This window comes from Hypanus sabinus, chromosome 6 (assembly GCF_030144855.1).
Source record: "Hypanus sabinus isolate sHypSab1 chromosome 6, sHypSab1.hap1, whole genome shotgun sequence".
Classification (NCBI taxonomy): Eukaryota; Metazoa; Chordata; class Chondrichthyes; order Myliobatiformes; family Dasyatidae; genus Hypanus; species Hypanus sabinus.
In genome coordinates this window covers 17,908,628-17,928,437 of record NC_082711.1, presented here as the reverse complement: position 1 = coordinate 17,928,437, position 19,810 = coordinate 17,908,628, and the positions used below count along the sequence as shown (strand labels likewise).

Here is a 19,810-nt window from a genome sequence, read left to right as displayed (position 1 = left end):
AGCAATGCCACCTGGGCCCCTGTTCATTGGAGGGACAGGAAGGGGCACTGTTTTGGGCTCTGGTCTCTGTTCTGGCTTAGACAGATTCCATTACCCTGCTCAGGGTCAGACTCCGACCTCACGTCATGGAAGCTGTTGTCTTGTGCAAGCATGCATTGCAATACATAAAATAACTAAGAAAGATTTATATAAAAATTGTGTAGAAAGAGCAACAAAAGGGAAAAAAGTAGTGAGGTGGTAGTGTTCCTGGGTTTGATACCCTTTCCAAAATCTGATGGCGGAGGGCAAGAAGCTATTCCTGAATTGTTGAGTGTGTGTCCTCAGGCTCCTGTACCACCTCCTTGATGATAGTAACGAGATGGGGGTCCTTAATGACGATACCGCCTATTTGAGACATCGCCTTTTTGAGATTTACTCTTGTAAGGAAAGGCTGAGCGAGCTGGGGCTTTTCTTTTTGGAGTGAAGGAGAATGAGAGGTGATTGTAGAGGCATAGATCGAGTGGATAGGCAGAGACTTTTCCAGGGTGAAATAGCTAAGATGATGGGGGATGTGACCTTGGGGTGATAGGAGGGAAGTACAGAGGTGGGTGCATAGAACATACTGCCGTCCAATACATTTAACAGACTCTTAGATCGGCGCGTGGGTGATAGAAAAATGGAGGGTTATGTGTGAGGCCCCTTGCAGGTCATTTCGTCTTAACCGTGCATCTCAGTCGTAAAAGGTAAGCCAGGACCTGAATCGTAAGCACGAGATTCTGCAGATGCTGGAAATCCAGAGCAGCACACACAACGCTGGAGGAACGCAGCAGGTCAGGCAGTGTTACAGAGAGGAATAAACAGTCAATATTTTGGGCTGAGACCCTTCATCGGGGCTGGAAAGGAAAGGGGCAGAAGCCAGACTGAAGTATTTTGGTTACAGTGCGGGCAGGCGGACAATAATGAGGTACTAGCGATCGATCAATAGCTTTCTAACAGTGGGGTACAAGCTGCCCTCGAGCTTGTCAGTAGATGTTTACAGGATTTTCAATCTCTGCTCAAAAGGAGGGGGCAGGAGGGAATGTTTGGGGTGGGGGGGTGTCTTTCATTATTCTGATTGCTTGGCTGAGGGAGTGGGAGGTTCAGACAGAATCCATGGAAGGGGTGCTGGTTCCTCTGAACTGTTCACTCTGTACACCTCCACTGGCTCAATAACACACTTTTGGGGATGGAATCTGTTCCTTTGGCTCTCGTTTGATTTCCTCCTTGTGAATGAATTCCTGCTGACGGAATGAGGCAACTGTGTTGTTGGTTTTTTTTTTGACTAAACCACGCTCGCTGTCAGTTGATGCCAGCCTCCACTTTTGGCTGTTAACAAACACACACAGAACTTGCGAAAGATATTTTGTAACCTTGGCAGTGAATAAACTGTATTTGGATTTTGGATGTTTTTTTTAACAAAAATGTCAATTTAAGCACCATTTCCTTGCTCTTACTTGGAGCCGCTTCAGAATGGAAACTGGGTGGAAGTGTTTCGTAGCTGAGCATTTCTCAGCTCCTGGGATCCGGGTTCAGCCCCAACCTCCGGCGCTGCCTGTCAGGAGTTTGCAGGCTCTCCCTGTGACCGTGAAACCGCTGCTTCGGTTTCCGGCCATATTCCAAAGACGGGCTGGTTGATGGGTTAACTGCCCCTGGTGTGTAGGTGGGTGGTTATAAGACCATACCAGACCTTTCCAACCAGGGATCCGCAGTCTCTTTGTTTAATGGTATTGGTTCAATAAGGTTGGAACCCTTGCCACAGACCATAAGACATAGCAGGAGAACTGGGCCATTCAGCTCATTGAGACTGATCTGCTATTCCATCACGGCTGATTTGTTTAACTCTCTCAACCACATTCTCCTATTCTGATGAAGGGTCTTGGGCCAAAACGTCGACTGTTCCATAGGTGTTGCCTAGCCTGCTGAGTTCCTCCTGCAGTTTGTGTGTGCTGCCAGTCTGCTCGTCTTTGGGGTGCGTGAGGGAACCCCTGTGGTCCAAGGGAGAGTGTATGAAATCCACGTACCCAGCACCCGAGGTCATGATCGAACCCGGCTCTCTGGTGCTGTGACAACGCAGTTCTATTAACTGGATCACTGCGCTACCGAACAAACTTGCACGGCAGTGCATGCAGGGCTGTCAGTGGGTGGGGTATATGCTTATAGTGACAGAAGCCGGCAGCTGATAGGTGGATGCAGGGCGGGCTTGGAATTGGTGAGGGGGCAGACGGCTGATAGGTGGAACACAAAAGTACAACTGCAGATGCTGTGGATCAAAGACTACGTACACAATGCTGGAAGAACTCAGCAGGTCAGGCAGCATCTGTGAGAAAAGAGTAGCCAACGTTTCGGGCCGAGACCTTTCATCAGGAACTGGGGGGGGGGGGGGAAGAGAGGGCCGAAGCCCAGTAATAGAGATAGGGGAGGGGGTAGGGCCTAGAGGTGCCAGGTGGAAGACCAATCAGAGGAAAGATAAAGGGGGGAGGGGAGGGGATAAGCATGAAAGAACTGTAGAGATAAAGAAGCAGAAAGTTGAAAGGGGAGAGAGGCAGAGAAGGACCTGGGATAGGGGAAGGGGGAGGGCGGGTTATTGAGTGCACTGGCTTTCAGAGGAGTGGGCTGTCAGTGGGTGGGGTATATATTTATAGTGCTCCCGGTGCGGCCTCTACATCAGCGAGACCCGACGCAGATTGGGGGACCGTTTCGTCGAGCACCTCCGCTCCGTCTGTCACAATAGACAGGACCTCCTGGTTGTCACCCACTTCAACTCTGCCTCTCATTCCCATCTAGATATGTCCATACATGGCCTCCTCTACTGCCATGATGAGGCCAAACTCAGGATGAAGAAGCAACACCTCATCTACCGTCTGGGTAGCCTCCAGCCTGGTGGTATGAACATTGAATTCTCCAATTTCCAGTAATTCCCTCCCCTTCCCCTTCCCCTATCCCAGGTCCCTCTCTGCTTCTCTCCCTTTTCAACTTTCTGCTTCTTTATCTCTACAGTTCTTTCATGCTTATTCCCTCCCCCTCCCCACTTTATCTTTCCTCGGATTGGTTTTCCACCTGGCGCCTCTAGGCCCTACCCCCTCCCCTATCTCTATTACTGGGCTTCGGCCCTCTCTTCCCCCCCATTCCCGATGAAGGGTCTCGGCCCGAAACGTTGGCTACTCTTTTCTCACGGATGCTGCCTGACCTGCTGAGTTCTTCCAGCGTTGTGTACGTAGCTGATAGGTGGATGCAGGTGAGGTGGTGTTGTTTGACAGGTGGGACCAGTGCAGGGGTGGGGAGAAGGTGACCGAGGCCGGGTGGTGTGGGTGATGAAGGGGCTACAGGTGATGCATTCTGATGGGAAAGGAAGATGGACGAAGAGATCCTACCTTGAACTAGACTAGGGAATTGCCCTCTCCTCTCTCTCTCTCTCTCTCTCTCTCTCTCTCTTCCACCCCCCCCCCCCCCCCCAGTGTCCGGTGGTAATCCATCAATAAAGAATTGAGTGATCTGATGATTGTTGTTTAGTTTGTAGGAAGTTGCTCAGCGTGTTAGCGGTGCAGTCGCTATGGCGAAGTGCTCTGGCTCACACTGAGGCGGTGTGATGTGTTTGATTACAGTCAGAATGGAGTTTGATATCGCCGGTGCGTGTCGTGGAACTTGGATGTCTCACGGCAGCAGTGCATTGCAACACATATTAAAGAACTGTAAGGTAATAGAGCAAACAGTGAGGTAGGTTCATGGGTTCATTGTCTGTTCAGAAATCTGTTGGTGGAGGGGCTGAAACCCTGAGTGTGTGGCTTCAGGCTCCTCTGCCTCTTTGGTGGCAATGAGAAGGGGGCATCTCCTGGGTGATGTGAGTCGGTAACGATGGATGCTGTGTGATTGAGGCATTGCCTTTTGAAAGTGTCCTTGATGGAGCTGGCCGAGTTTACAACGTCCTGCAGCCTTTCCGGTCGTACCAGACGGTGAAGCAACTAATAAGAATGCACTCAACAGTGCACCTGTAGAAAATTGCAGGCGTCTTTGGTGAGGTACCAATTCTCCTTAAACTAATGAAATATAGCTGCAATATCTGCCTTTGTAATTGCGTCAGTATCTAGATCCTCAGAGATGGTGATACCCAGTTCCTTGAAGCAGCTCAGCCTTTCCAGTGCTGATCCCTCGATGAGGACTTGTGTGTGTTCCCTTGACTTTCCCATCCTGGTCCACAGCCAGTTCTTTGGTCTCACTGCCGCTGGGTGCAGGATCGTCATTGTACCACCACTCCTGTACCCCTCCTCGTCACTGTCTGAAATTCTGCCAACAATGGTTATGTCGTTAGCAAATTTAGAGATGGTGTTTTGAGCCGTGCTTAGTCTTTGGTTTAGAGAGAGTAGATCAGTGGGCTAAAGTGTGCCAGTGAGAAAAGGTGATTTCCAATCCTGGGGCCTCCTGATGAGGACGTGGAGGATCCAGCTGCAGAGAGAGGTACAGAGGCCCAGGTTTTGGAGTTGGTTTTGATCAGAACTGGGGGTACGATTGTGTTGAATGCTGAGCTTTGATCAATAAACAGCAGCCTAGTGTAGGTATTAATTTTGGTTTATTGTACCGAGGTACAGTGACAACACTGCTTACAGATCAAAATCAAAGCACGGTGCATTGAACTAGAATGAGGGTAAAAACAATAAAAATATAGAATAAAGTGTGAAAGCTAACGGAAAATGGCAGTACAGGTAAATAATACAGTGCAAAATTGCGAGATCTTTCCGTAGAAGTGGTCGGACAGTGGGATAAAAGCTGGTGGTATCTGCTTTCAGATTTTATATCCTCTGCACAATGGGGGGGGGGGGTGGGGAAGAGAGACTGCCCCAGGTCTTTGATTGTGCTGGTGGCTTTCCTGAGGCAGCGAGAAGTGTGGGGCCTGCGGAGGGGGGAATGTACGGCAGTGGCAAGGGGCTGCTTCCTGCGATGTGCTGAGCTGGGTCCTCAGCTCTCTGTCATTTTTTTGTGTGGTCTTTGGGCTGTGGTCACAGGGAGAGCCTGCAAACTCCACGCAGTCAGCACCCGCGGTCGTGGCCGAACCTGGGTCTCTGGTGGTGTGTGGCCGTGGTTCTGTCAGCCGCACACTGGGCCGCGTGCCACTGCAGTGCTGATGCAAGCAACACAGCTCACTGTACACGCGGTAGATAAAGCTCTCCGTTTTCCTTCTCTAATTTACGCAGGCAACCCCCCGGGACTGTTTCCATTCGTGAGTGGTGGTGTCTCGGCTGCTGCATTAAATATCTCTGTTGCAGTGTCACCTAAAGGTGCTGGTTAAATATACACACGTTGGAATTCAGGAATTGGCTCGAGGTTCCCTCCAAACATAAATAAATAACTCTCATATGTAGAGCTTGCCAGTGCTGGCTGCTTGTCAGTAATGTGAAATTTAGTTTGGTAATGCTCTTGCGAAATGCCCTTGGGCATTCTGTTCTGTTGGAGCATCTGTGTCAAAGCAGGTTCCATCACTTCCAGCTGTCGGGTGCATTGGGGGGAAACCTTGTGACTAAATCTCTCGGAATCCATTTTAAAAGTGATTTATCTTTCCCTGGAAGTCGGAGTTCTCCCCCCTTCTCTCTTTCATTTTCTGTTGCCATTCTCCTCTCACCCTTCCGTCTCCTCCTGGTGCCCGAACATCTCCTTCTCATTTCTTCCATGGCCCGCTCTCTTCTTCTATCGGCTTCTTTTTTGTTCCGCCCTTTATCTCTTCCATCTTCACCCGCCTGCCTCTCACTTCATCCCCCCTCCCATTCACACCACCTTATTCTGGCTCTTGCCCCGTTCCGCTCCAGTCCTGAGGGTCTTGGCTGGAAGCATTGACAGTTTACTCCCCTCCGTCGATGCTGCCTGGCCTGCTGAGTTCCTCCGGCATTTTGTGCCTTCTTTAGAAGCAGCTTTTCCTAAGGCAAGAGTGTTCTGCATGCGGGAGGCACAAGGTACTGGATCTCTTCAGCCGCACACACAACTAGCCGGAGGAACTCAGCACATCAGGAAGTGTCTGTAGTGGGAAATAAACAGTTGACATTTCATTAGCAGAAGATAGGAGCAGAATTAGGCCATTCAGCCCATTGAGTGTGCTCCACCATTCCATCATGGCTGATTTATTATCCTTCTCAACCCCATTCTCCTACCTTCTCCCCGTTATCCTTGACACCCTGGCTAATCAAGAACCTATCAACCTCCGCTTTAAATATAGCCAATGACTTTGCCTCCACAGCCGTCTGTAGCAATGAATTGAACCAATTCCCCCACCTCTGGTTGAAACAATTCCTCTTTGCCTCATTTCTAATGAGGTTGAAAGAGTGCTGCAGAGAAGGTTTACAAGGATGTTGCTGGGACTTGAGAAACTGAGTTACAGGGAAAGGTTGAATAAGTTAAGACTTTATTCCCTGGAGCGTAGGAGAATGAGGGGTGATTCGATAGAGGTGTATAAAATTATGATGGGTATAGATAGAGTGAATACAAACAGGCTTTTTCCACTGAGGCCTGGGGAGAAAAAAACAAGAGGTCATGGGTTAAGGGTGAAGGGGGCAAAGTTTAAAGGGAACGTTGGGGGGGGGGCTTCCTCACACAGAGAGTGGTGGGAGTGCGGAATGAACTGCCAGATGAAGTGGTAAATGCGGGCTCACTTTTAACATTTAAGAAAAACTTGGACAGGTACATGGACGAGAGGGGTATGGAGGGATATGGGTCGGGTGCAGGTCAGTGAGTCTAGGTAGAAAAATGGTTCGGCACAGCCAAGAAGGGCCGAAGGGCCTGTTTCTGTGCTGTAATGTTCTATAGTACTACGTCCCTGACGTTGAGGGTCTTTAATGATGGATGCCACTTCTGGAGGCTTCGCCTTTGGAAGGTCCTTGATGGTGGGGAGCCCGTGATGGAGTTGGCTGAGTCTCCAATCCTGAAGCCTCTTGTGCTCCCGTGCATGCGCCCCTCCATACCAGACAGCGAGCAATAATGCTCTTCGCCGAGTGCAGTTATAGAAAGCTACAGCACAGAAACGGGCCCTTTGCCCATCCAGTCCGCGCCTCGTTCCGTCACACTGCACCCTGACCCCCTTCCTCCATGTACCTATCCAATCTTCACTTGCACGTTGAAATCAAAGTCGCATCTGCCACAAGCGCTGGCAGATCGTTCCACACTCTCGGCCCTCTGAGTAAAGAAAATCCCCCTTCAACATTTCACCTTTCACTTATAATCCATAACCTCTAGTTCAGCCTCAGTAGATGTGTAGAAATTTGCTGGAGTCATTGCGGAAATTTCTCGGAGATGTAACATTACACCGTGTAAAATAGATCCTGCAGCCCAAATTATCTACCTGAGTGTGTTTGCATTTGGCCCATGTCTACCTCAACCTCTCCATCTACAGTACCCATCCCAATGTCCTTTTTAAATTTGTAGTTGCACTTGCTTTTTCTGGCAGCTTGTTCCATATACCGAGCACTCTGCGCAAGAGTTGCTTCTCAGCTCCACTTTACAAGTTTCTTCGTTTGCTCCAAGTCAACACACTCTCATTTTAGAGCCTCCAACCCTGGGAAAAAGACTGACCACCCACCCTATGCGCGCCTCTCGTGGTTTGATGAGCCTCTACAAGGTTGCCTGCTTCACTGCAGGGAAGATGGTGGCCTATCCAATCTCCTTGTAACTCTGTAACATCCACGTTAATCTTTCCTGCTTTTCCACTCTGATCAGCTCAGTGACTGCCTTCCCACAGCTGGGTATCTTGGGCTGCACGTGACACCCAGGATGGTGAGTCTCTGGAAGGCCCTGTGCACGGAGGTTAGATTATAAGGAGGTGCTTAGAAAGGGCAGTCGATCAGTTTTTGAATGATTAGGGAATTGAAGGCAGATCAGCCATGATCAAATTGGATGGTAGGTTGGTGGCGGCCCCAAAGCCCCTGTGTCAACGTTCCCGGAAGGAGGAGGCCCAGTGTCTGAGTCCTACACCGAGGGCTCTGGAGGCAGGCTGGGCTGGGTGCGAGGAGAGAGCCTGTTTTGCTGGTTTAGTGCCACCGTGTTGCTCTCCCAAACATCGTGGGCATGCTAGGTTGGTGCCAGAACGTGTGGCGACTCTTGCGAACTGGAGGAACTCAGCAGGTCAGGCAGCATCAATGGAGTCGATATTTTGGGCCTAGGCCCTTCATCAAGCCTGACTAGGACCTCGGCCCGAAACATCGACTGTTTATTCCTCACCTTGGATGTTTCCTGGCCTGCTGAATTCCTCCAGCGTGTGTTAATGCTCTAGTTTGTGCTTGGGCCTGAACAGTGGCAGAGGCAGAACTGAGAAGCAAGACCGTTGAAAGAGTTGCTTGCTCACAGGATGCGTAGAAGGTCATTTTCTGTAAGGCTAATGTGTGAGGGATTAGATTTATTTATACACTCTGCAACGGCTCAGAGAAATATGCTTGAGTTTCTGTGAGCCACGTGAGTTATTCTTGCACCCTGCCAAGTCAAAAATAAGGATTTTTGATTTCACTGTTAGCAGCTCTTAAACAAATACTTCCCTCTGAGGCCGACTCTTGCCCAGTGAGGTGTTGTGAAGCCCTCTGCAGCAGTGATGTGAATTTACTTGTGCAAGGGCGGGGGCTGGGTCTGGGGTGCTGTCAGTGCCGAATATTAATGTCCCGTTTCCAGTCTGGGTAACCTCACTCACCTGAACTCTTAACCAATTCCACTTCCAAGAACAATACAGCTCGTGTTGTTAGATCTGTCTGTCTGTCTCGCAGCTTGTCTTCTTTACAACATTGCAAATTTGTCAGTCTTTGTTGTGCGTCCCGATGATTGCTTGTTCATCTCCATCGATGCTGCCCGACCAGCTGAGCTGCTCTGGATTTCCAGCTCTGGATCTCCGGGATCTCCTGTGTTTTTGTTTATGTGTAATTTTTCAGTGATTCTATTGGGATGGCACAGGGGGGTAGTGGTTAGCACAACGGTGAACAGTACCAGTGACCCGGGTTCAATTCGCATCACGGTAAGGAGTTTGTACGCCTGCCCTGTGACCGCGCAGGTTTCCTCCGGGTGCTCCGGTTTCCTCCCACAGTCCAGCTGGTAGCTTAATTGGTCATTTTCTCCATATTGTATCTCAATTGGAAAATACATTTCTTTATTTGATTTGACTGTGAATGCTTGCAAAAAAGTGAATCGTGTACTTTGATTAAATTTTATTTTCAGATGTTTGACAGCTCAGGATGCTCCAGCTATTTTTGACACTGGAGTAGATAATTTGAGTTCTGTAAAGAAAAACCATGCAGGTCCATTTAATGGGAGCGCAGAGCAGCCTAGTGCAGGAAGGGACGTCGCTGGCTAAATGAGGCAGTTGTTTGCTGTATGAAAGGCCTTTTGTTTCCTGCCTTGTCAATCCTCGCACTGGTGAGATATTCCTCACATTCAGCAGCTCCCTGATCGGAATTCTGTGGCCATTAAATTCCTGCCGTTTCACCGGTCGTACATTGTGAAAACAGGCCCTTCATCCCAACCAGCGTGCCCATCTGAGCTGCTCCCACTTGCCCATGTTTAGCCCATATCCCTCCAAATCTTTCCTATCTCAACCACTTCCTCAGGCAGCTCGTTCACCCTCTGGATGAAAACGTTGCCCGTCGGGTTCCTTTTAAATCTCGCTCCTCCCACTTTAAACATCTGCTATCTAGTTGTTGATTCCCCAATCCTGGGAAAGACCTGGGTACATTCACCCTATCTATGCCCCTCATGATTTACCTCTCCTTCTCCTACACTCTAAACAACACAGAGCCAACTGGCTTAACCTTTAATAATACAATTGTTGAAATCCTCCCAACACCCTGTTAAAACATTCCTGCACTCTCCACCTTGACGGTGCTTTTCCTGCCACGGAGTGCCCAAAGCTGAATACAATATTCCACGTACGACCTCACCAATGTCTTGTACGACTGCTACAAACGTCCCAATTTCAATACTCACTGCTCTGCCCAATGAAGGCCAGTGTGCCGAATTCCTCCTTCACCCCCATGTCCACCTGTGATGCCACTTTCAGGGGAAGTCCTCCGAGATCCTGCCTACGTTGGAGGTGGAGCCCTCGACCACGATGTAGCTTTTCTCCCACTCTGGGTAGGTGAGGTGCCCTCAGATTCGTGGTGACCCGGGCTCTCAGGGTGTGTGGGAACGATGGAATCGGACTGCATGGGAGGGAACCAGTCCACTCGTTGTACCCTGTGCCAGCACCTCATCAGGAAGACTGTTTATTCATTTCCATGGAGGCTGCCTGACCTGCGTTTTGTCTGTTGATTCGGGCTACATCTGCACTACGCCGGTTTAATCCGTAACCGAAGCTTTTTCTCTTCGTTTTTACCCTCCGTCCACACTAAAATGGCATTTTCGTCCCCCGAAACCGTAGCTTTTCAGAAACGCTTTTCACCGTGGGTATTTTTGAAAATGCTGCTCGGGCAGATCAGTGTGGCCGGGGTAACCAGAGACTTTTGAAAACGCTGTCAGACGGCAGCACGCTATTTCATTGTTTTCTTGAACGCAACCTAACAATTTCAGAACAGACGGCAACGAGACTGAAGCCAGAAGAGTTAGAAATGTACTCACCACATATTTTGACCCATAATTTACTGAATTAATAAGTATACTCACTTTGCCCTGTTTTCTGTCCTTGCTTGTATGAAAGTGGTTTACCTATTTATGCAAGTACTTCTCTGACAATAGATGTGTAACAGCCTAATGTAACATTGTATGGAAATACAAGATAACACTGATGCAGACATGTTTTATACATTTAGCAAGGTGGTTTATAATGCAACAGAGTTAGTCAGTTTTTCAATGTTCGTCGTCAGCCGGGACAATCTGTCTGTGAATTCCCTGTCGGTTGCCGTCGTACGCTCCAGTATTTTTTTTAGTTTTAAGTTCTCCTGCACGAGAGCCAACAGCTGTCTGTTGTTTTAAGTTTTTCTAGTCTGTAACTACACAAACACGCACTTTTACGGCGAGATTCGACACCAAACATGTTGCTTGTTTTCGGTAGATGTGTCCTGCGCATGCGCAGGAGGAGGAGATTCACCGAAATCTCCTTTTCAGTGTGGATAGAGGTATTTTCAAAAACGCATAGTGTGGACACCTATCACTTTTACGTGAAACTGGCGTTTTCAAAATTATCCAGTCAAGTGTGGTTGTAGCCTCAGTCAAGCAATCCTGTCACATGCATAGTCCCACAATCCTGCCAACTCTTGTTGTGCTAATCAATTTGTAATTTGAAAGAATTCTATGCCTTTGCACTGTACTTTTCCTTCCCCTCCCCCAACCTTTTTATTCAGGCTTCTTCACACTTCTTTTCCAGCTCTGAAGAAGGGTCTCGGCCGGAAACGTCGATTGTTTATTCATTTCTGTCGATGCTGCCTGGCCTGCTGAGTTCCTCCAGCATTTTGTGTGTGTTACTTTGGATTTCCAGCATCTATAGGATCTCTTGCGTTTAAAATTTCATGTGTATGTTAGTGATAATAAACCTGATTCTTGATTTTAAAGATAAAAATTAGCTTTATATATCACGTGTATGTGTGTATATATATATATATATATATATGTGTGTGTGTGTGTGTGTATATGTATACGTGTATATATGTTTATATGTATATATATGTGTGTATATGTATGTATATGTATGTGTGTATATATATGTATATGTATGTGTGTATATATATGTATATGTATGTGTGTATATATATGTATATGTATGTGTGTGTGTGTGTGTATATATATAGTGGAATGCGTTGTTTGCGTCAAGTCAAATCAGCAGGGACCGTGCCAGCTGGTCTACTGGTGTCAGCACCAACGTAGCGTGCTGACAACTTATTGAACCCAGTGGGAGAACACTGGGCACTCGGGGAAGATCCATGCTGTCGTGGGGAGAACGTCCAGACCCCTCACCGATAGCGGCAGTGATTGAATGGCGATCTCACGCCGGGCGCTGTCATAGCATCGCACTAACGGATGCAATACTGCGATTTGGCTTTCGGATCCAGTATCCTTTGGAAGGTCTGAGTCGCGGTTCCCTTGGCACAGCGGCGGCACGCAAATGAAGTTGGTAGTTGTTATGAACACAGGAACTGGAACAGTACAACAGAGAAAAGGGTCCTTCGAGCCATGATGTCTGTGTCGATCACGAATGCCGAATTAAACAGAATCTCTGCTGCCTGCAAATGATCCACATCCCTCCATCACTGAATATTTATTTGCCTCTACTTTTCGTTATCTCCCGTAATTCCTCCTCAGCAGCTCTATTCCGATCATTGTGAAATTTCTAAGTGATGTTTCAAAGGCCATTGATACTCTGGACCATCGTCATTATCATCCTGTGCCGTGTTGTATGACGTGGGTGATGTGACCACGGTTGGTCTTGGCAAAATTTTTCTACAGAAGTGGTTTGCCATTGCTGCCTTCTGGCCAGTGTCTTTACACGATGAGTGACCACTGTCATTGTCAACATTCTTCAGAGATTGTCTGCCTGGGGTCAATGGTCGCATAACCAGGATTTGTGATCTGCACCGGCTGCTCATACGACCGTCCACTACCTGCTCCCACGGCTTCATGTGACTGATTGAGGGGAGAGGGGGCTAAGCAGGTGCTACACCTCGCCCAAGGGTGACCTGCAGGGTAGTGGAGGGAAGGAGCGACTTACACCTCCTTTGGTAGAGACGTGTCTCCACCCGCCACTCTTGGGATAGGGCAATATTTTAGGAATGGCTTCTTCCCCTCCACCATTAAATTTTTGAATGGTTCATGCATCCATGATCACTACCCCGCTATTTATTTCTCCTTTCACCGTAGTGATTTTTGGTCTTGCAGTATACTACCATTGCAAAGCAACAAATTTCACCACGTCTGTTAATGATGGTTGTACAGAGTGGATTAGCATGACCCCAGCCAAGGATGGCCAAGAGGTTTGTGAAGCATTTTGCGACAGCATGGTGCCATAGCAGTTGGCATGACGCTTTACAGCACTGGCTGTAAGGTAGAGGTTCAATTTCTGTGGCTGTCTGTTTGGGCTTTATAAAGACAGAATAAAAATAAGCAGGAACATTTTTTTCCCTCGCTCTTTCCTCCTCCTCCTATTCTCCAAGCTGGCCACTTGCCTCTTCTCACCTGCTCAATACCTCCCTCTGGTGCCCCCCCCTTCCCTTTCTCCTCTGCAATCCTCTCCGATCAGCTTCCGTCTGCTCCAGCCCTTTATCTTTCCCACGCACATGGCTCCACCTGTCACCCTCTAGCTGTCTTCCTCCCCCTCCATCCACATTTTATTCTGGCATCTTCCCCCGTCCTTTCCAGTCCTGAAGAAGGGTCTCAGCCCCCAATGTCAACTTTTTACTCTTTACAACAGATGCTGCCTGACCTGCTGAGTTCCTCCAGTATTTAGTGTGTGCTTTGCTATGGATTTCCAGCATCTGCAGGATCTCTGCCGTTCCATGCAGGGAAAAACACAGCAGTCAGAACCAGAATGCTTCTGTGTCACCGAACTAGAAAAGTGTAGAAGATTATCATTCTTCGTGCATTCCTGAGGTGCTTACCTCACTGTGCACATAGGCAGAGGAATGCTCTCTTCCACCCTTCAGGTGATTCTGCTGTGCAGTTTTGAAAGTTTCTCCTCCTCAGGGAAATGCATGGCAGAGTCCTCGTTCACAAGGTATTTACTTGTTTCGTTTAGAGATTCGGTGCACCATAAACCCTCCCCCCAGCAACCCACCTAATCACAGGACGATTTGCCTGCTCACCCATGGGAGGAAACCAGAGCAGCTAGAGGAAACGGGGAGGGCATATGGCATTCACCTCCATCACCCAGGACATGCCCTCTTCTCGTTGTGACCATCAGGGAGGAGGTACCAGAGCCTGAAGACACACACTCAGTGATTCAGGAACAGCTTCCCCTCAGCCATCAGATTTCTGAATGGACACTGAATCCATGAACACTTTTACCCCCTTTTTTTGTTCCACTACTTATTGAAATTCGTTTTTTAATGTGTATCTACATACACTTAATTGTAATTTAGTTTTTACGATGAAGTATTGCACTGCATTGCTGCCGCAGAACAGCAAAATTTCACAGAACACACACAAAATGCTGGTGGAACGCAGCAGGCCAGGCAGCATCCACAGGAAGAAGTACAGTCGACGTTTCACGGCATACCTGTGATATTAAACCTGATGTGGAATTCCTTACAGACAGCGCTGGAATTGAACTCCGGAACGTCCCGAGCAGAGAGAGCGCGTGCTAACCGTTGCGCCATGACGGTGATCACTGAATTGTGGCTCCGTGTAAAAAGGGTGGGCGGTGTCGAGTGTGCTTTCTGTCTCTTGCGACCGTTGAGGCCTCTGTTAGCAAGTTAGGCCCGTGACTGAACCTGGCTGAGGAAAAGATCACAGACGTCAGATCCAAACGAAGCGGATTTGTGGAGAAGCGAAAGGATGCTTTCTTTAGGATGAAGGAAGCTTGAGAGGCACCCGTTTACGGGAAGGCTGGACTCCAAGCGGACCCATTCCCTGAACAGAGAGACCAGGATGTAGGAGGGGAAATACCCAGTGCGTGCTTGTGAATATGGAGCTTGGCTGAGGGAGAAATCCACATTCAAATGGAAAGGAGAAGTGAGCCGCTAATGGCAGGATGGTTAACAGTATTGACGTCCAGAGTGATCTAGGGTTCCAAACCCATAGAAAGTCTTGTATTGAGATACATCACTGCTTGGTACAGCAACTGGGATAACTTCACTTGTCCCATCGTTAAACTGTTCCCACAACCTATGGACTTGCTTTCAAGGACTCTTCATGTTCTTGATATTTATTGTTTGTTTGTTTATTTATTATTATTATTTCTTTTGTATTTGCACAGTTGAACCCAGGTTGAATGCCCAAGTTGGTGCGGTCTTGCACCAACTGCATACCCATCATTGCCTCAGTAAAGCAGGTAACATAACCAAAGTTCCCACCCACCCCAGACATTCTCTCTTCTCGTTTCTTCCATCAGGCAGGAGACACAAGGGCCTGAAAGCACGTACCGCCAGGTTCAAGGACAGCTTCTATCCTGTCACTCTAGATTATTGAATGGCCCCTAAAATATGGTCAGTTGGGTTCTTGATCTCACAATCTATCTCGTTATGATCTTGCACCTTTATCCTCTATTGTTACTTATTCTACCACGGTGCACTGTGTAATGATTTGATCTGTCTGACCAGTTCACAGGGGACCACTAAACCAGTCCCAGGCCCCTGAAAGAGGCTGCACAAGTTGCTAGGGTGGCACAGAGGGCATGTGGCATGCTTGCATTTACAAGTCGAGACACTGAGTTCAAAAGCTTCGTAAAGATTATTTCTGTTTTCAGAGTAGTTAGCTGTTAACCTTTGCGTGTCCTCTGCGCGTAAGGGTGCGCGGTAACTGAAACGCTGCGGCCTGCTCGCCCTTTGTTGCCGCAGAGCTGCGATTTTCTTTTATTTAATGTTTTATTGAAGTGTGGTGCAGTTTTCAGGCCATGTAAAACTTTCCTGCTCTGTGCAGCTGTAAACAGAATGGGTGGGGGGGGGGGGAGCGTTGTGAATAACTGCCGTACTGACATAGAACAGTACAGGACAGGGTGTTAGGCTCACAAAGTCTCTACTGAACGTGATGCCAAATTAAACCCAATCCGTTTTGCCTGCTCGTGATCCGTCTCTCTCCAATCACTATGTATTCACGGCCGTCTAAAATCCTCTTAAACGTTGCTGTTATGTTTACCCCCCACACCACCGCTCCCTGGTCCTCTGGAAGGGCCACAAGCTTGTCGTATGGTTTGGGGGCTTGCGTGCCTCCGTTTCCCAGAGACCTATGTTGGCTGGTGTCAGGGCTCTTGGTGGGGTCACCCATGCCAAACGGGTCAAAGGGTAAAGGCTAGACTAAGAGTGGTCCACCGATCCTCCAGGTTCAGGGATTCAGCTCAGGGCTAACGACCTCGACTGGTAAAACTAAACTGTTACAGAAACAGCTATAAATAATCCTTTTATATCTGAGGACCCTGAGCCACACTTGGGGCACAATAGAATGTAGCCAAGGACAGAGGAGCTTCTTTGCTGCTCCAAACACCAGCGGTGTAATGGGTAGTTAGCAGGTACCAGCCCGGCACAGTGTTCCAGACGCTCACCGCTCTTTTCAAAACAAACCCATTTATCTTCTCAGCAAACACGAGGAAATCTGCAGATGCTGGAAATTCAAACAACAACACACACAAAATAAAATGCTGGTGGAACGCAGTAGGCCAGGCAGCATCTATAGGAGAATCACTGCCGACGTTTCGGGCCGAGACCCTTTGTCAGGCCTGAAATGCCGACAGTGCTTCTCCTATAGACACTGCCCGGCCTGCTGTGTTCCACTTACCTTCTTTCAGTTTTCCCCTTCACCTGTAGTGCACGTCCTCTCCTTTTCGACACAGGGAAGAAGATTCTGACCGTCTCCTCTACCCCTTTTCTCTTTTGCCTGTTGTGCTGCTGGTGTTTAGGGCAACAATGAAAGTCCTTCATCTCTGGGGGTGTTCACGGCTTCCTTTGTCATGTCAGTAGCTTCCTCTTGGAATACTGTCAGTCATGCAGGAATACCGTCACCCTCCAGTGCAGAAGAGTTCTTCATTGCTGTTTCTGTAGTGGTTTTGTTTTACCAGTCAGGGTCGTTAGCCCCGAGCTGAATCCTGAACCTGGAGGACTGGTGAACCGTTCTTAGACTGACCTCTACCCTTTGACCTGCTTGACATGAGTGACCCTACCAAGAGCCAAAGCATAAAAACCTGCCTCCAGCCAGCATAGCTCTCCAGGTCATTGAGGCACACAAGCCTCCAAATCACGACAAGGTTATGGTCGTCTTGGCGGAGTCTACCCTGTCTAGGCCTTCCAGGGCACTACAGTAGCGAAGCAGTTAGCATGACACCTTTACAGCTCAGAGTGTCAGAGTTCGAGTTCGATTCCGGCTGTTTGCTCATTCTAACTGTGCCCACATGGGTTTCCTCAGGGTGCTCCAGTTTCCTCCCAAAGTACAAAGATGTACTGGTCAGTAGATTAATTGGTCATTGGAAATTGACCTGTGATTAGGCTAGTGTTAAACGGGCAAGTTGCTGGGCAGTGTGTCTCGTTGGGCTGGCAGGGCTTGTTCCACCCTGTATTTCTAAATAAAAATAAAGTAGTTTTGTAAACGTCTATGCATAAAGAGGCTTTCTTACCACAAGTGTACAAAATTTGCAACGCCCAATCACCCCAAGGCCAGGTGTTGACCTTGGTCCAGTTAAGAATGTCCCTGGCCCACTTCACTGTACTTTTCTCAAATCTGAGTCCCTTCATTCCTGATGTTTGATGAACCTTACAATATAGATGCAAAATGGAAGTGTCGCAACTTCAGAACTTGGCATTAATATGTCAGCTCTATAAATTGTTTCATTTTCTTCTCCCTCTGTAGGCTAATCATAAATTATTGTTCTAACTTTGATAAATCCACAGTCAAAATAGTTGCGACAACTGTAACAAGATTTTGGACGAAAGTGACACGTCCTCAGCAGGATGTAAATGAGTGAAATTTCACAATAATTGTGATGTATGATTGTTGCTTATTAGTTCATCATTGCCCTGCGGTGTTTATTTGGGACGTGAACGAGGACGGGATTAATTTAGAAGCTTGCTAATAGGTTTTATTGCAATGGAGTGGGTTCCTAGGTGTCAACATCTCTGAGGATCTATCCTGGGTCCGACGTATTGATGCACGTCAGTGACTGTATTTCATTAGGAGTTTGAGGAGATTTGGTAGGTCACCAAAGACACTGGTAAATTTCTAGAGAGGTACCGTGGAGAGCATTCTAACTGGTTGCATCACAGTCCGGTATGGAGAGGCACTGAACGGGATTGGAAAAGGCCGCAGGAAGTTGTAAACTCAGCCAGCTCCATCAGGGGCTCTCGCCTCCCCAGCGTCCAAGACACCTTCAAAAAACGATGCGTCATTAAGACCCCCATCTCCCAGGACACGTCCCCTTCCCATTGCTACCATCAGGGAGGAGTTACAGGGGCCTGAAGACACACACTCAACGATTCAGGAACATCAGAATTCTGAATGGATAATGAACCTGCAAACACTAACCCACTTTTTTCTTTTCGCTCTGTTTTTGCACTACTTAATTACTTTTAAAAATATGTATTTCTTTTTGTAATTTATAGTGTTTAAAAATGATTAGTTATTGAAATGTATGGCTGCTGCTAAACAACAAATTTCGCAACATATGCCGGCGATGTTAAACCTGATTCTGATTTCCCCTCGGCAATCCTTGCAGGATTTTGACCTCGAGCTCTCCTGGGAGTGCCTCTGACAAAGAATGTGCCCAACAGTATTAACTAACATAGGGGAAACCAGGCCTCCCTCCTTTATCTCCCGCAGAACAGGAAAGCCTGGTTTTGGCCCGAGATGTCTTCCCACAGATACTGCTCGACCCACTTAGTTACTCCAGCGGGTTAAGCAGCGGCTACAGTCTCTTGTGCATCCATGGCGGGTCTCTTTCCCCTGCTCTTGTGTTGCGTTCCACTTCTATGACCAATGTCCATCGCCAAGGCACCGATGGACCGAATTTGTACCGCTGGCAAAGGCAATGGTTCTTATCTCCAGGGTAAAAATGTCAGCTGACTACAGGGCATACGTTGAAGGGGAGTTTAAGAGGAGATGATCAGACAAATACTTTTACACAGGAAGAGGTGGGCGCCTGGTTTGCACTGTCAGTTGAAGTGGAGGTGGACACAATCAAGACCCTTCGACGTGCGTATGCAGAGATTAGAGGAACGTGGATCGTGCACAGGCAGAGGGATTAGTTTAAATTGGCATCTTGTTCAGCACGGACATTGTGGGCTGAAGGGTCTTTCCTAAGCTGTACTGATTGACATTCAGTGATCTCTTTATTGGGTATACCTTACCCCAGCTCGTTGATGCATTTGTCTAATCAGCCAATCATGTGGCAGCAACTTAACACATTAAAGCATGCAGGCGTGGTCAAGAGGTTCAGACCAAACATCAGAACGGGGAAGAAATGTGAGCTAAGTGACTTTGACCGTGGAATGATTGTTGGTGCCAGACTGGGTGGTTTGAGTATCTCAAACTGCTGATCTCCTGGGATTTTCATGCACAACAATCTCTAGACTTCACAGAGAATGGTGCGGAAAACAAAGAGCATCCAGTGAGCAGAGGTTCTGTGGGTGAAAACGCCTTGTTAATGGAGAGGTCTGAGGAGAACGGCCACACTGGTTCACACTGACAGGAAGGTGACAGTGACTCAAATATCAACATATTACAACAGTGGTGTGGAGAAGAGCATTTCTGAATGTACAACATGTTGAACATTGAAGTGGATGGGCCACAGCAGCAGAAGACCATGAACATACACTCAAGGGCCACTGTATTGGGTACCTCCTGTATCCACTGACAGTACGTTCCCTGCACTAGCCTCAGTTTGGAATATCATTCCTGCCTCTATCCCGTGTGACTCCTGTGCTTCCTTTCCTCTTTCTGCCTCCTCTTCCCCCTCCCTACCACCATTTCCTCCTTGGCCACATCTCCCCCCCACCCTGCCCTGTCCTTTGCCAGGCCCACCCCCGTCTCCGACACCCGCCCTGGCCTGCCCCATCTCTGTGTGAGTGATCGGGGAGCTGCCTCCTCCCAGTGAGCCCGCGTGTCTGGTTCCACGCCAGCTCCTAATAATGGTGCCTCACGAGGTCGGATCGCTCTGAAATGAGGGGGCGCGGCAGGGAAGGAATAGCCCCTTTTGGCGTCCAAGTGGCTGCCTGCC

General features: G+C 48.2%; 1 protein-coding gene across 2 annotated transcripts in view; it reads left to right on the top strand.

The window, feature by feature from the left end:
* LOC132395339 (activin receptor type-2B-like) overlaps positions 1–19,810 on the top strand; it is a 145,481-nt gene that overhangs the window by 33,818 nt on the left and 91,853 nt on the right. Inside the window, exon 1 of one of the 2 annotated variants that reach the window (XM_059971793.1) lies at positions 2,643–2,901. The exons of the other annotated variant lie outside the window; for it this stretch is intronic. Within the exon in view, the coding sequence (XP_059827776.1) occupies positions 2,805–2,901 (97 nt within the window). The 5' untranslated portion in view covers positions 2,643–2,804. Of the gene's footprint in view, positions 1–2,642; positions 2,902–19,810 lie in introns of those variants that run through there. 2 annotated transcript variants of the gene reach the window in all.